This window comes from Cydia splendana, chromosome 5 (genome assembly GCF_910591565.1).
Source record: "Cydia splendana chromosome 5, ilCydSple1.2, whole genome shotgun sequence".
NCBI classification, from domain to species: Eukaryota; Metazoa; Arthropoda; class Insecta; order Lepidoptera; family Tortricidae; genus Cydia; species Cydia splendana.
Window position 1 is genome coordinate 7,692,158 of NC_085964.1, and position 16,089 is coordinate 7,708,246.

The 16,089-nt window shown below is 39.6% G+C and overlaps 3 protein-coding genes across 4 annotated transcripts; 1 reads left to right on the forward strand and 2 right to left on the reverse strand.

Moving 5' to 3' along the window:
- Positions 1–445: 445 nt before the first annotated feature.
- LOC134790578 (protein O-glucosyltransferase 2-like) lies at positions 446–5,135 on the reverse strand. 2 transcript variants are annotated; one of them, XM_063761426.1, is made up of 6 exons: positions 4,897–5,135; positions 3,006–3,214; positions 2,235–2,691; positions 1,649–1,886; positions 1,058–1,357; positions 446–956 (listed from the first exon to the last, which is right to left on the reverse strand). In XM_063761426.1, exons 1-6 carry the CDS (start codon positions 5,049–5,051, stop codon positions 837–839), a joined length of 1,479 nt encoding a protein of 492 aa, XP_063617496.1. In that variant the 5' UTR covers positions 5,052–5,135; the 3' UTR covers positions 446–836. The 2 variants fall into 2 exon arrangements, with proteins under 2 accessions (XP_063617496.1, XP_063617497.1); XM_063761427.1 differs by lacking the exon at positions 4,897–5,135 and adding an exon at positions 4,751–4,837 and having other exon boundaries at positions 447–956.
- Positions 5,136–6,213: 1,078 nt separating this feature from the next.
- On the forward strand, positions 6,214–12,264 carry LOC134790580 (large ribosomal subunit protein uL3m). The gene is made up of 6 exons (XM_063761428.1): positions 6,214–6,389; positions 6,473–6,560; positions 7,145–7,372; positions 7,623–7,918; positions 8,354–8,518; positions 11,965–12,264. Exons 1-6 carry the CDS (start codon positions 6,340–6,342, stop codon positions 12,215–12,217), a joined length of 1,080 nt encoding a protein of 359 aa, XP_063617498.1. The 5' UTR covers positions 6,214–6,339; the 3' UTR covers positions 12,218–12,264.
- Positions 12,265–13,896: 1,632 nt separating this feature from the next.
- LOC134790581 (basic proline-rich protein-like) lies at positions 13,897–15,991 on the reverse strand. Its single transcript, XM_063761429.1, has 2 exons — positions 15,644–15,991; positions 13,897–15,080 (listed from the first exon to the last, which is right to left on the reverse strand). The coding sequence occupies exons 1-2, from the start codon at positions 15,863–15,865 to the stop codon at positions 13,938–13,940; spliced, it is 1,365 nt and encodes a 454-aa protein (XP_063617499.1). The 5' UTR covers positions 15,866–15,991; the 3' UTR covers positions 13,897–13,937.
- Positions 15,992–16,089: the final 98 nt, after the last annotated feature.

Below are 16,089 nucleotides of genomic sequence, written 5' to 3' on the forward strand. Positions count from 1 at the left end.
TCTCTTACAAAATACTACTATAGGATAAAATATCATTCAGGACTATTTAATCTTTCTGCAGACTATTATAGGATACTTATACTTATTAGAGTCTTATAAGGATAATCTTGTAAGGAACTAGAAGACTGTGATATAAAATAAAAACAAATGATCTTGAGAGTATTTACGCTTGTGAAATGTTACTATTAGTAACAGTATCCTGTAACTTTTTTGTAAGCTTACCTTTTAGCAAACTATAGGACTAAATATAAAAGCGAATGCTCTTGAGTATGTTAAAGCTTGCCCAATGCTGTTATTAGTAAAAGAGTACAACAATGCCTTTATAAGATCGTTACTAGTAGATACTTACGAATATTTTTTTCATCACACTTGCTCGGAAAAGATGTATTTACACGTAGGGCTTGCGGGCGGGAAATTGAATTTTTCGCCCTAGGGCGGAAAAAATCTTTTCCGAGCAAGTGTGATGAAAAACACTTATTTACACGTAGGGCTTGCGGGCGGGAAATTGAAATTTTCGCCCTAGGGCGGAAAAGTGTTTTATACAGAAGTTTGTTTTTATTAATTCTCCTTTTTTTCCTTACAAGTGTGATGAAAAACATTGTGTGTGCCACGGGCGGTAAAGAAATTCCGAACTCGTGAACATTTTAAGCCCTCGCTTCGCGTCGGGCTTAAAATTGACACTCGTTCGTAATTTCTTATTTCCCGCCCTTAATACACAATGTACTATTTTAATAGGATTACTTTGCTAGTTGGGTGACTACTGAGATTATTATTTTGTATTATTATGCGGGAAGGAATGTTTTGGTACATATTAGCTTTGACTCAGAGCCAGATACTCAAAGATCTTCACGTTTCTTTTTTTCTTTTGGTTCGCAATCACAGCCAAAAGTCGGTTGAGGTACTTCCGTCATTCCTTTACGAACATTTACTTTGTTCGTCATCCTCTTGCTCCATTCCTGCAAAAAGTGAACAATTTTTGTCTACGCGTCCTTTTTGTGCGCAACAGCGACATTACTCCTAGTTATCAAAGCTAAAGATCTCAAATAAAATCACTCACCTGGAACAGCACCGCATGATAGCAAAAAATATGTTGAGGAAGCAGATGATCGTTGACAAACTTCCTTCCGTTCCTCGCTATCTTCAACGCTTCCTCGTCGTGCGCGCGCGCCCACCGCGCTCTCTGTGCCAAGTCCGACAGATCACGTGACACCGGCACGAAGTGTTCCCACGGGACGAGCTGCCCGTAGAAGTGCTCGTAGTACGGTGACGTTTGCTTCATCACCGTGCCGCCGCCCGCGAGCAGGTACGGCAGTCGGTATGATGCTACTGTGCCGTCGATGTTTATTTGGTATTTGTACTGAAAGTAACAAGATCAAGTAATTTTATAGTATTAGTTAGATTTATTTGTAGTAAACGCAACTGCTAAAGTAAAAATCATAGATACAGGAACAATGGTTACCCTGAAGATGAAATTTGGTATGACAATAGTTGGAGGCCTGGGGAAACAGGATAGTTTTTATCAATCATCATCATTCTACGCAGACGAAGTCATGGGCAGAAGCTATACTACCTATATACCAACATTAAACTCTTTCATTTAAAAACTCTGTATTTTTAAATAATTATACTTACAAATATTTTTACTTACATCGAAGAACTTAAAAAAAGAAATATGCGGCGACTTCGGCCCATACTGTTCTTGTTTATCCAAGAAAAAGAAGAAGTTAGTAAGAGACACGTTGAAGAGGTCCGGGTTGGCGCGAGCGACGTCGACCAGCTGCAGGCGCTCGGCGCGCGAGTCGCGGCCGCGCCAGAACGCGCGCGGCTCGCGGGCCTCCCACGGCTTCTCGACGTTGCCTTGTACTGATAGAATGTCGAGGGTTACTCTGAAAAAGCAAACATTACCATTTTAAGGGAAGAACATTTATCAAGCATTCGCCCGCCACTTAGAAGTAATTTTGACACAACTAGCTTGATACATATAACATTTTGTATCAGAGAGTAGTGCTTTGGACATGTTTTGAAAAGCCAGTCCTTAAAATTGACTTCTAAATGGCGACTACAAATACGACTATAAGGATATGCTGTGATGACGCCAAAAGAACGAGAATCTGGTACAATGCCTTCTAAAGTTCGTAAAGGGTTTATATTTGCCAGCCAAAAAACAACCTTGATATTCTTAATTTACAATTGAAATTTGGTTGCCATTTAGACTTGATTTAAAATTACTATACCTTCCCATATTCTCTAAGGTAGATTCAGTCAAGTCATAAGTAGGCATTACAATGTCCATTGTATCCTCACTACCACACCATGAGAAAACTGGCAACAGTTCAGTATTCTTACGGATCAGAGGCCAGTCTCCCAAGTTAATCACCAACTCCATGTCAGGCAACCTTACTTTCCTTGATAAAGACAAAAGAACATTATCTGAAAACATATTGAACCCCACATGCTTTCCATAGCAATCCCTATAAATCTTATTATTTTTAATTACATAGTGGCAAAAACTTGTGGTATCTGGTTTGTGGTATTTTTCTACAATCTTTGGTACATTCACTGCCATATCAACATTTATAAATGGTTTTAGATCTTGGTTGATTTTGGTGAAAGACTCAGGGCAACCATATTTTTCTAGCCATACATTAATGTCCTGTTCAGGGCAGTCACACTGATCTGGTTGGATAGGACCTGAAAAGAATACAATATTATATGAATGAATAACATGCTGCAGCAAAAGCATTTTATTGCACTCACTTGGTAGGTCAACCTAATCTGATGTATGGATATATGCTATGCATCAGACTAGACTGTGTCCTTATGCATTTGACACTACTTTGAAAAAATCTCGTATCTCACACTGCTACTCAAAGTTGAAAGGCAGTAACTCTATATGCATATATACATAGATACCACTTTTTTTTTTATTGACAGAACAAGACAAGTTTTTTCAAAGTAGTGCTGATATTTAACAGTAAGTGTAGATCATGAGTGGCACCAATCACCTGCATAATGGTAAGGGGATCCAGTGATATGTTTACTTTTATAATAAACACTTATTGACATATCCTGGCAAGTCTCATATACTTTGTATCTAATTATGAAAGTTCCATCTTTTCTGTCCAATTTATTTACCCAAACACGGCAATCTCTATGTTTCATAGAGCTACCATTTATTTCTACAGCTAGGTCATTTGCTAGGTTTGAGGTATACCTGAAATAAAAGGAGCTATTATAATTAGTCATTTCATTTATAAGCGAATAAGCTAACAAGTAATAACTTGTGGCAATCTTTACACAACATCCCCTCAGTGTCAATGGAATATTTTAAATTTTGGTGTCCATGAGCTGACTGGCTATCAAAATTATAGTCTTAACAGGTCACGGCGCACATATGCCGCTGTCGGAGACAAGCCTCCTTCCAGCATCTTGCCGCCTGAGGGGATATATGTTCACCATCAGATATACCAGAATGCTTAGGTGCTCACAAAAATCAGAACCTGTTGTCATGGCACTAGAGTGCATGTCCAGATATTTTTGAACACTTTGGCTGCTCAAATATGTCTGATGTAGATACATGCATACAATTTCAATTTCAAAGCCTTTTATTATCAAACATACAGTTAATAATATTGAATACAGTATTTGATTATTTATTTATGTGTTTGCAACAACCGTCGGCTCGACGTGTCCTTTTGACACAAAGGCCTCCTCCATTGCCTTCCATGCCTCTCTATCTCTGGCTAGCCGTGTCCATAGTGGACCAGCAGTTTTCTTTAGATCATCTGACCATCTTTTGTATTGTCTGCCTCTTTTCCTTTTTGTGTTGTAGTCTGGGGTCCACTCAGTCAGTATGTTTGACCACTTCTGCTTTTCCCTGAGCATGTGGCCCGCCCACTTCCATTTTAAAGTTTTTGATTTTAGAGTAACATCTTCTAATTTTGTGACCTCTCTTATTTCCGTCGCCCGTTTTCTGTCTCTTTTTGTGTACCCTAACATGCTTCTCTCCATTCCCCTCTGGCACGTTATTAGTTTTTGTGACATTTTTTCTGTTGCGGCCCAGGTTTGGCATCCATATGTTAGTATAGGCAATATACACATATTGAAAACTTTTCTTTTTATTGAGATGCGGTAATCTTTATTTTTCATAATAGTTTTTAGAGACCAGAACCTGTTCCATGCATTTGTGACCCTTCTGTTCATTTCTTGTTGCATTTGATCAGACATAGAGATGAGTTGGCCCAAGTATGATTTTACCCATTCAATATCTTCCCCGTCCACTGTGATGGGTACTTCCATTCTGTTGGTCATAATTTTAGTTTTGCATTTATTTATTGTTAGGCCAACCTCTCTGCTCCTGCTTGTTAGGTCTTGCAGCATGTGTCTTAGGGACTCTGGATCGTTAGTCATGAGCACAATATCGTCCGCGAATCTCAAGTGACTTAGTTTCTTGCCGTTTACATTTATGCCTGAATCAGTCCAATCAAGTTTTTTAAACACTTCTTCCAGCACACAAATGAAAATTTTTGGTGAGAGTGGATCGCCTTGTCTTGTTCAGATACATGCATACAGTATGCAACAAATATAGTCCACTATAAATCGTACTATGAAAAGAGGTGCAGGACTAGTATAGAAAACCAGTATCGGGGGCACACACTTATATTGCATGAATAGTGTTAATATTTATGCAAATTTCTGTTAATATAGGCCAGTGACCTAGCTCAACTTTTGATAAGATAAAAGCAGGTACCTAAATATAATAGTGGCGTCAAACCACAAGCAAAGTCCTCATAAGTTCATTGAACTTTGTGTTCCATTTCTTGAAAACCCAATTTTCTTTCAGCAAATTACAAATTAAATATTAGATGTATTATGGGAATTACTATTTTTACTTACGAATGTTCTGTAACAAATGTGAAATTAACGAAAAAGTATCTAGCCGACATCACGATTTCTTTGGGATTCAAACCCGGCCCAAAGATTTTAATTTCATTTTGTGTATAGACCTGTGATAAGGCACAAAACAGTATAACGTAAACACTTAATACCATTGTAACTAATATTTTTCCTTATATAATTCACATTTATAATAAATTTTAAACTAATAACAAAATAAACATTTGTGAAGGTGTAAATAAAACTTGATAGTTTTGACATTGACATAACTAGGGGTATGTTCCACATGCACCGAGATAAAAATCAAATCTGAAAATATTTGCACATAGCGCATGTAACTGAAGTGAAAGATGTCTTAAATTTGCAAACTTCGGTGTTCGCGGGGCCTACCGCCTCCTGTTACTTTAAAAGGGCCCTCCACACCCGCGGTCGCGGCTTCCCGGCGCGATGCGCGCTCAAGTGTGGAGCGGGCTAAAGAGTAAGTTTACTCTTTGGTAATAAGCCCAGTCCAGAGGGCCTACGTTTGACATGTTGCCTCTCTGTCGCACTTGTAAATTCGTCTGTAAGTGTGACAGGAAGGCAACACGTCGAGCATGGTTCGCGGTAGGCCCTCAGACGGGACAATTTTTCGCTTATCTGATTAAAATTGTCCGTTTTGATCGCCGATTATGGCCGATAGCAGGGGTGCGAAACTCCTGAGATCGGCCAAACTCGGCTCCGCTCCGCTCGGCTCAGCATTGCTCCGAGCAATTATTAGGGTTGGCACCACTTGACTTCCTTTTGGGTGCACGACCACAGTTAAGATAATCACTTGAATTTTGACAACCCTAAATAGGCGAAAGGGATAGTGCCATATATTAGAAAGGGATAGCAAGATTCGACCCTGAACCGCTGTCAAACTTCGGTTTTGTAGGAAGTTTCCTTTCTGTATGGCAGTACTATTATTTATTCTGTGCCGATAGTATAAAGAAAATACAAGTATAAGCATTAAGCCTTCGCAGGCTACTTGCGCGTTTATCGGTTCCAATAGCGCTAAGCATGTTGCCACCCAAAGAGTAAAGTAAGTAATGTTGCCACCTGTCCTGCTCAAGTAGCCTACGACAGTGACCCTGGACAACGCAATCAATAACAAATTTTGACGATGCATATAGCTACGCAAGTACCCTACATACGCCCTTGCACCGTGTGCAATTATTTGTAGAAAATGCATCCTCGACGGTCAAGACAAAATACTGGTTTTGGAACCACTCTCTAAAATTATCTGTCAATTAGTGTCAACTGTCAATCGATCGACATAACCTATTTTATAAGCGTTTGCGTCTAAGAACTAAAATAAAACTTTAATTAAACTAGGATTATGAAGGGCTTTTAACAAGAATTGCCCTTAATATTATTACAAAACTACCAAATAATAATTTAAGACGAATTCAATTACATTGAAATATGGCCAATTCTAATCTTAAACTTTTGTGTAGTACCCTGAGCAAACTAAAGTAAGTACTTAAATTACAAATGATTATAAATTTAACGTGAACAGCTGTATGTCCATAAATGCGAAACAACACTTATTTTTCAGAATAAGCTATGTTGCACAGCGCCAAATTGGTAACTACAAACCTCCAAGATACCGCCCTCCTTACTGGTATATGCCTAAGGAAAGAGTGGTAAGTATAATAGGGTATTTTCCTACTAGTCAAATCAGTTACTTTTTTAGAACTGTCAAAACGATTTGCTAATATGGAATTTATATGAAACATTACATTGTGACATCACGGTCAACTCACCTACTTTTTATATTTCTATCCGATTTATTAAATAGAACTTGTGTTTAAAAATAACTTCTATCTGTGTTTTTCTAATAATTATCTGGTGCTTTATTTCATGCATGGTGTAAAATAATTTATTTTAAATACAGTATAATACCCTACTATGTAGGTCTTCTATTTTATACAACAACCATATATTTGCCAACCAATCATACTAAAAGATCCAAAAATTTGTTTATAGAAATTAGGATGGGATAAAACTGCACTAAAGTGTTAATCTTCTTAAATAAGAGAGAGGAGAGTATATTTGTGTCTTCTTCATGGAACAAGCTATTATGAAATGCCTCTGCTGTGATAGCCAGTCGAGACTTGCCTGCCTATTACAATTCTGACTTTTCTATAATTTTATTGTTGTTATAAAACATCCTTTCAAACAAACTTTTGAGAATAAAGCGTAATTTACTAATTACTATTACTTACAGATGAGCGAAGATATGCTTACCCAAGAAAATAAACAATTCCTTGAAGAAATTCGTCAGGATAAACTACAAGCTCAAGCAGCTTTAGAGTCACCCTTGTTGAATAGTGAGTTGGTGCCTACTGCTCCTTGGGACCCCTACGCCAGGCGTGCAGGACTTATTGCACGCAAAATTGGCAACTACCCTCTCTGGACAAAGGATGGAAAGAAACTGCAAACTACTCTTGTACAGGTAACTGAAATACTTAAAAAATTATTTGGGGTGATCCAAAAGTGAACAACATGTAATTTCACCTAATTATTAAATAGTTATTTTTTCTTTTTCATTCTTCCATTTCTTTTTATGTTTTACTAGTGAATTTTATATCATGATAATGTTGTTTTCAATTCTTTTTTTTTAAATTGCATTAGCATTTAATAACAGCGAAAAAAAGGTTTAAATAAAAAAAACATCATACTAATAACACCTGTTCTTCTTACAGGTTGTGGATAACCATGTGATCAAATACATACCACCAGAAGAATTCAATCCCATGGTCACAAAAAAACCAGTGTGGAAAGAAAAAAGAAGACTAGGTAGTCTACTGATCGGTTCAGAGACAATTGATCCCACAACAGTCACAAAGGAATACTGTGGCCTGTTTGACAGTGTTGGCATGCTGCCCAAACGGCACCTGTGCCGTTTCATGGTTTCTCCACATGCCGCTCTTCCAACTGGAACCCCATTGACGGCAACCCATTTCAGAGTTGGAGATTATGTGGATGTTAGAGCTAAAACGTAAGTGTTGTTAATAATTGCCCTGGTACTTATTGCCATGCTAGATAGAAATAAACAAGTCTTTTTTTGATAAAAGAACGAAAAAATACTTGTATTACATGTTTCAGGCTTTGTGAAACTAGACAAGGTTTTTCTTCAATATACAAGTTCCACCAATAAACACATTTATTTTGAAACTTACCATATTTGTGATTAAATAAATGAACCATTTTTATTATTATCACATAATATATATATCATTTCAAAACGTATTAAGTTTTACCTTACACATGAAAATTATATAATTATGTTGATCCATTTAGGGTTTACTTTACATTGGACATTTCATACCGTTAGTATTAACAACCAAATTAGCTTGAACCTCGACAAGTCATCAATGGATCAACAATTCTGTGACCATACATACAGGTATAATCAATTCTTTTAATTTTCCAGTATTGACAGAGGTTTCCAAGGTGTTATGAAGCGTTGGGGATTCAAAGGTATGCCTGCATCACATGGTGTAACGAAGACCCACAGAAGACCTGGAAATATTGGAGGTGGTGGAGAGAAGGCGAGAGTATGGCCAGGAACCAAGATGCCGGGACATATGGGCAACAGGTACCTACTTATTATACAATTGAACGTCTTTAATTGAGAATTATGGCCGCAGACTGGACGCATGCGACAGCTGGGGCGACGAGCGGCCGCTCAAAGCAGTTGGCCTTGATTTGCCACTGCTCCGCTGGTCGCGTGCGTCTAAGCCGCGGCCTCAGTCCGGTCTTGGCGTAGGCAGTCTTGGGTTAAATTGGCAATTAAAAGATGAGTAAGCAGTGGCGTGCCTACGGTTTCGGAGTAAAGCAAGCCAAAAGATATGTTTTCGTAATAAATGACCAATCTCACTTTGAACATGAAGAATGAATTAATTTGCTAGCGTAAGTATTGCGGCGAGCTATCAAAGCGCACAGGGCATACTAGGTACTACTATAACTACTAGATAGAATTTTACAAACATATCAGAGGGCCTACCTTCTTTCTCTGTTACTCTAATTACGCCTTAATTGGAGTAAACCAACAATCCTTGTGTTTTGTAAACGGCTGTACAAAATTTTCTCTTAATGCGACTGACTTTTCTGAGAATACACAACTCGGGTGTTGGTTTTGGCGCTGACATGATATCCCGTTTTTCTACAAAGTTTAACGATTTTACCTTGCCTTCGTTGAGTAATATTATGTGGACGCATCTCATACCGTCACAAGGAACAACTTCATCCATTGTTAACACTTATAAACGGCACAACAAACGAACATATCCACATTCACTACTTAATTCAAATTCACTTAAATAAATTATGCTTTCGGCCTTTCGTTACTTCAGACTCGACTAAATAATAATACACTTGAAGTAAACGCGTGCCCGTGGGAACTTATGCACCTAACTTCACACCAAAAGCCAGGCTTAAATCGCCTTATAAAATTGCTATACATACCAACAAATAGTTACATCGTTCTATGGCGGTTTGTAGGCTAAGAGCGTCTAGAGTGCGACGAAAAAGCAAGCCCGGTTGCAAGCCAACGAGTGCGAGCAGGATAGCTAGAACATTCTACGCCTGATTTCTTTCGCGCGGACGAGTCGCCCCCACGGAAAAAATTTGCAACACGCTGGCGCCGCGGTCCGCGCGCTGTTGCTTGAATTTAATAATACTAATATTTAATTTGGCGCGCGGTTTAAAAATAATCTATATTGATTATTGATCTTATCACTACGTAATTTCGGTAAGGCAACTAAGGCAAGCCCGGCTTTTGGGCTTGTATGGAAGTACCGCCACTGTGAGTAAGGCCCACTTGCACCATTCCACTAACCTGGGGTTCACCGGTTAAACCTGGAGTTACCATGGTTACCAGTACAATTTGACACTGGGTTAACGATTTAACCGCTTTACCCCGGGTTAGTGGAATGGTGCAAGTGGACCTAAGAGGGAAAGGGATAAGACTCCTTGTCTTCTAATCATCTTGTGCTAGGTAGCGTCAGTATACATTTAGGTAAAGAAATAAAGTCGCTTCTTGCTTTACGTTACACCCTAGAAAAGCGCGTAGCGACATCTTCCGTAACGATACTACACTTCTTAACGGTATCGACGTCCCAAATGCTGCGATCATATATAACCATGGATACCGCCTTTAGGAACATTACCGTTCAAATTCTCGGGCCAAATTAGCACACATACACAATTACGCCTACATTCAAATAAGACGACGCGTTTACAGAGCCTGTAATCAAAGCTGGTAAACAAAATAAGAGTCATCTTTATTACACTAATGGTACATAGCTAAGTGTAGATGAAATGCATATAATGTCAATAACTACCAATCAGCGACATTAATCCGCTAATAACCTCTTCTTGCTGTACGTACTGGCCGCTGAGAATTCGCGGTTTATATTTGATTAGAATATGACTTGGACAGGGATAGGTTTATGCCATACTGTGAAGAACCAGTCAAATAATTCACGTATAATAATTTAATGCAGATTAAAAGATAACTAGTTAAAATGTTGTTATGAGATGACAGACTAACTCAACATAAGTAAATATATCATTGTTGTATAAATGTATTCCGCTATAATAAGTATTTTGTATATTTTATTATCAATCTGCATGGCAGTGCGAAGTCACGTTCAGGTATAGTCTGTCCGTTTTTCTAAGATCAAGTACGCCATAGTAAATGTATGGCGAACTTGATCTTAGAAATCGGACTGGCTATACAGTCTGCAAAATTTACATGGGTACACGAATCGGGTCAAAAATATTTGAACAGGCGGAGTCACAATAAATCCCCACTTTCAGTTCAGAATATTTTATATGTATATAGCCGGTCAAGCAAGTTTGTCAGTAGAAAAAGGTGCAAAATTAAAATTTTGTATAGGACCACAGCCGTTCGCGCGCTTACATTTTCTAAATTTGCCGCTCTTATAATATTTTAAACTTTCGCGTTTTGAACACATATTAACTCACATTATACGAAACTACGTCGGTAAATCAAGGTAATTGAATATAATTCTCGTTAGACCCGTCTATAATGTGAGTTAATATGTTTGCCGCTCTTTTCTACTGACGGAAATGGCTTGAGAGAGAACCTACATATATGTGACAGTAGAGGGTGGATTCAAATGATCAACATTTTCAGATAATGTGTGTATTTGTTAAATTAATTCAGTGAAAGTATGATAGGAAAAATGTATCTACATATAGGAGACCGGGTATGATTATCTCATGAATAGAACATATTCTAGATATCTTGCCAGGCATCCACTCAATTTCATGTCTCTCTAATTGGACAGCTTTTTTCCATAGTTCTCTGCGAATAGCATCTTGTGGGAATCTGAATGGAAAGTAATGTAAAATGACAATACCAAATTTGATTATTAATTTGAAATAACTAGGTAGTTTTTTTATAGCTCCATCTCATGAAATAAAAAAGGAAAATACAAATCTGTAAGAAGGAATTTATTACTACATTTATAAATACATATATAGAAAATACCTAAACCAAACACAAGTTAATAAAATAGTCTACTTCATTTAGCATAACACCATCCCTATTATCCTCGCAATTTAAAAAGTCGTATGTTGTTATGAAAGTCGTATGCAGTTGTTACGTTTTAGCTTAGCACGGTAGTATTGAAAACAAATCGTCATGTTTTTTCCAAATTCTACTGAAGTTATCTGTTTACTACAAGTGAAAAGTGATTCCACTGTCCTTGGTATGAACTAAAATAACTTCTGCACCACTTCACGACACATGAATATATGTTTAATTACAAAAAAAACGTTGTTTTTATAAATCAATTTAGCCATTTGTCACCGACTGTCATCTCGGTGGTACTGAGATTGCCAATCGAGCAGTTTGTAAGTACCGCCTATCGCGGGGTAGTTTGCGTTGGGTCATAATTGAGCGGACAGAATACTTCCATGTATAGCATTTCGCTGCCCAAATGATATTATTCATATTATTTCTCTAATACTTCTGGTTATTATTTCTCTTCAAAATTACAATATTTGTTTTAGTTGGAGAATTCTACGGGGCGTTAAAATCCTTCGCATCAACACGAAACAAAATGTTCTCTGGATGCTGGGAGTGGGTATCCCCGGTGAGACGGGCGCCATGTGCTACGTGTTCGACACAGTCCTCCCTCTCCGAAAACACAAGACCCCGCCGCCGTTCCCCACACACATACCTACCGAAGATCTTCCGCTAGAATACTATGATGAATCGATCCATCCGTTTGATGAACCCACGATTACTTTTGAAGAGGACTAGTGAATAAGCATTTATTTTTTAGATGAATAAAAATTCTAGTATTTGATTATGGTTGTTTTAAATATCTTTTTTTATAATATAACGGGCTATATAGGATTTCGCATATCGCCGATGTAGGTGTTTGTGTATCAAACAGATATTGACGGCCAAATATATCGTAACATTCGTAACACACCTGTAACAAAAAGGATGTGTACCGGTTTATTTGGCTACTTAGGCCGTCATTATCTATTTGATGCCGACTGTATCTAGTCCACCTGTAAATCTTTTACGTACCTAAAAGAAGCTTTGTTGGCAGTCGTATAGAAGTATGAGCTCCTTGCCGAGGTTTTCCCGAAGTCTACCTACTGTATGGGGTTCTTCAAAAAAAAAGCGTAAAGGGTTGGCAACGCGCATGTAACACCTCTGGAGTTGCAGGGGTCCATTAGGCTACGGTGACTGCTTACCATCAGGCGGACCGTATGCTTGTTTGCCACCGACGTGGTATAAAAAAGTTGTGTTTGAGCTTTATAATATTTCAATAAGAGATGCAACGGATAGTTGTTTGGCCGGATACCGGATATTCGTCCTGATCATCGGCCGAATATCCGGTATCCGGCCGCCGAATATTCGGCCAGCGGAATTATACCTACATTTCGGTTTTTCAGGTGCGCATTCTGCAGGTTTGACCTGTTTCCTAGTGAACATTCGCGCGGACACATTTCTAGGTTCGAAATGGGTGCGGGTGCAAGTCAGTGGAATGTTTAAATTGTTTTAAAATAATAAACAAGTACGATTATGACCGTGTCTGTTTCTTAAATCCAATTTGTTTACTCCAAAATCAAGCATTGTTACTATCCGGTATCCGGCCGGATAGTAGGTCACTATCCGGTATCCGGCCAGATAGTAAAATAATGGCCGGATACCGGATAGTAACCGAATATCCGGTGCATCTCTAATTTCAAGTTTTGGGGGGGATCAAGACATTATAGTTAGGTCCATTACCTATATCAATCGTAATCGCTAGATTGCTACCTGCGAAAAATATTAAATCCGTGTGGCTGCGGCTTCGTAGGTGCAGATACTCCTGACACGCTCTCTAGTGTTCAGATATTTTTGAGCACCTCGGTCGCTCCCGATATTCCTATCTGCTGCTGATAAAATACTTCGACCGGCCAACCCGGTTCAATGCGAGTTCTCCAGTTATTTTACCTATGATTATAGTCTAAAAATGAAACCTCCTTCTTTCTGCACTTTATAGTTGCAATTATGAGAGTTAGACCAAGAAAAGTCTGCAGCGATTTTGATAACCCACGCATCTATGACGTTTAAAAAAACACTTGCACGGCGTGGGCTATCAAAATCGCTGCAGACTTTTCTTGGTCTAACTCTACCTATCGTTACTTTTTGAGCCTAGTGTTGGTAGAGTAGAGAAGGAGAACAAGACGAGACAAATGAAGGTACCGCGATATAACATGTGTCGGTGACAAGTCAAGCGAATGCCGGCAACGTTGCGCCACCCGATGTCGAGGGACATTTGTCTCCAAGTGTATCCCTGGCTTTACGATCGCCGATTACGTAAGATACCTAATGGAATGAAAATAGGAATAAAACTAAGATATACAAATTTGATTTTATTCAATGTCAAGATTTCATCGGAAAACTCATAATTACCAATAATTGCATTCGATTAAAACAAATATCTATATAAATTGATTCAAAAAACTTATACTATTCACAACTACTGCTGGGTGGGCGGTTGAAAACCGTAACCGGGATACGGTTGCGGGGCGCCGGGCGGCGGCGCGCCCGGGGCCGGCGCGCGGGCGTAGGGCGGGTACGGGGACGGCGGGTACTGCGCGGGCGGGTAGCCCTGCTGGTACGCGTGCGGCGGGTACGCTCCGCCCGCCGGGGGGTAGCTTTGCGGATTCTGGGCGTACGACCCTTGCGCGGGAGGCGCCGTCGACACCGACGGAGCGGGACTGCCGGGTTGCGACGAAGGATTGGAATACGGAGGTTGCGTAGCTGGAGGGTAAGGAGATGGTTGACCGGGAGGCGGGTACTGCTGTCCGGGAGGACCACTCGGAGGGGGAGGACCGCCCCCTGACGCGACAGTGGAAGGTGGCACATTATTTCCATGAGAACTAGAATTATAGGTAGGAGATTGAGCAGAAGGAGAACCGTACCCTGAGCTGGATGGATTCTGTGCTGTGTAACCACTAGGAGGTGGCTGAGGAGATCTGTTTGGTTGCGAGGTGGGAGTTGTGCTATAAGCAGAAGTGGGAGTTGTGTTAGGGAATGGCTGAGACTGGTAAGGTTGGGGTTGGGATGGAGTTGAATTATAAGTGCTTACTCCCACATTGGGGCCTCCATAATTTGGACCAGACTGTGGTGGTGGGTAAGCAGAGTTCCCAGTGTACCCAGGTTGAGTAGGCCCACGCACAGGGTACGGAGAACCTGCCACAGCAGGACTACCTGGTGGAGGAGCATAAGGCTGCTGAACTGTAGATGGTGGATAGCCACCACCGGGGTGAGAGGAAGGCGGATAGTTACTAGGAGTTGTAGTAATAGGAGGTCCATAATTTGAGTTAGGAGGATAGCCCTGAGGTTGCTGAGCAGGATTAGGAGGTCCATATCCCTGACTTGGGGGCCCATAACCACCTTGAGGAGGATAACCAGGTGCACCTTGGTATTGGCCTTGATATTGATTCTGAGGATATGGTCTCTGCCCATAAGACTGGGTTGGCCTAGTTGGTGTTGTTGACACACCAGTTGGTGGTCTGTATGGCTGCTGGGATGGGCCGGGGGACTCTGCTCCACTTGAGGGAGGGCCTTGAGGAGGGCCCTGAGGTGGCACATTGCCTGCTGCCAATTGATGAGGGGGCTGAAAGTATATTGTTAGATATGTTTAGATCCAATAGTTATTGTATTCACTGAAAGCATAAGTGTAAAATATCTGTAACTCATTGCTATATCTGGATTAGTTAAAAATGACTTTATGGTTTAATATCTCTTCCTGTTCATGACAATAAGTAAGCAATTGCAATATCAAATATAATGAATGGATAAGGTGAAAGAAAAAAAATTGTGATCAAATGATGATCCCTGCCTATCTCTTTTTAAATGCTTATATGCATGAGGATGTACTAATGGCATGAGATGAGCAAAGAAAAATAACATTTAAAAGGCTTTATGTTCTACATTACTAACTTCAACATTTTTATGAGCAAACATTGGACTAAGATATTGGATAGATGGAATATCACCCTAACTTGCAAGGGGTATGGAGGCTTCATAGACTTTTGCTGACAAAAATGTTGAAGTAAGTAAATCATTAGTAGAATTACGCTAATGATCAGCTAACCTTCTTGCTGTTCTGAATAAAAGCCCATTAAGTATCTTCAATAGGTAATGGGGATCACTTTGTTAGGTAGAAAAAGTACTCACCGGCAAAAGGGCCTGAATATTTTGATTAGCATCAGCTACTGATGCCAAATACACAAGATTTCGATGTAAAACTTGCTGGTATTGATGACATTCCATTAGCTGGCCTTTCGCTTGATACTCTTGTATAGTTTGTATTAAATGAGCATTCTCGTCCAACATTTTTTGGATTTGAGCAGGACTAAGCGGAGGGCGATTACCTCTTGGCGCAAAAGCTACCGACATCTTGTCGGTTTCTAGTTATTTCAATACCCTGAATCACTCTCCAGTGTTTAATTCCACAAATATTTTGAGAATACAATATGAACAACAAGTAAAATCCGCTTCGCTTCGTCTTCCTTCGTACAAAGATAAATGAAAGTAACAGATTATAAAAAAAACGGCAACGGGTCAGGACGGTTTGAGACACAAGTTAAAAACGCTCATACAAGCGTTGACAACAACAAACT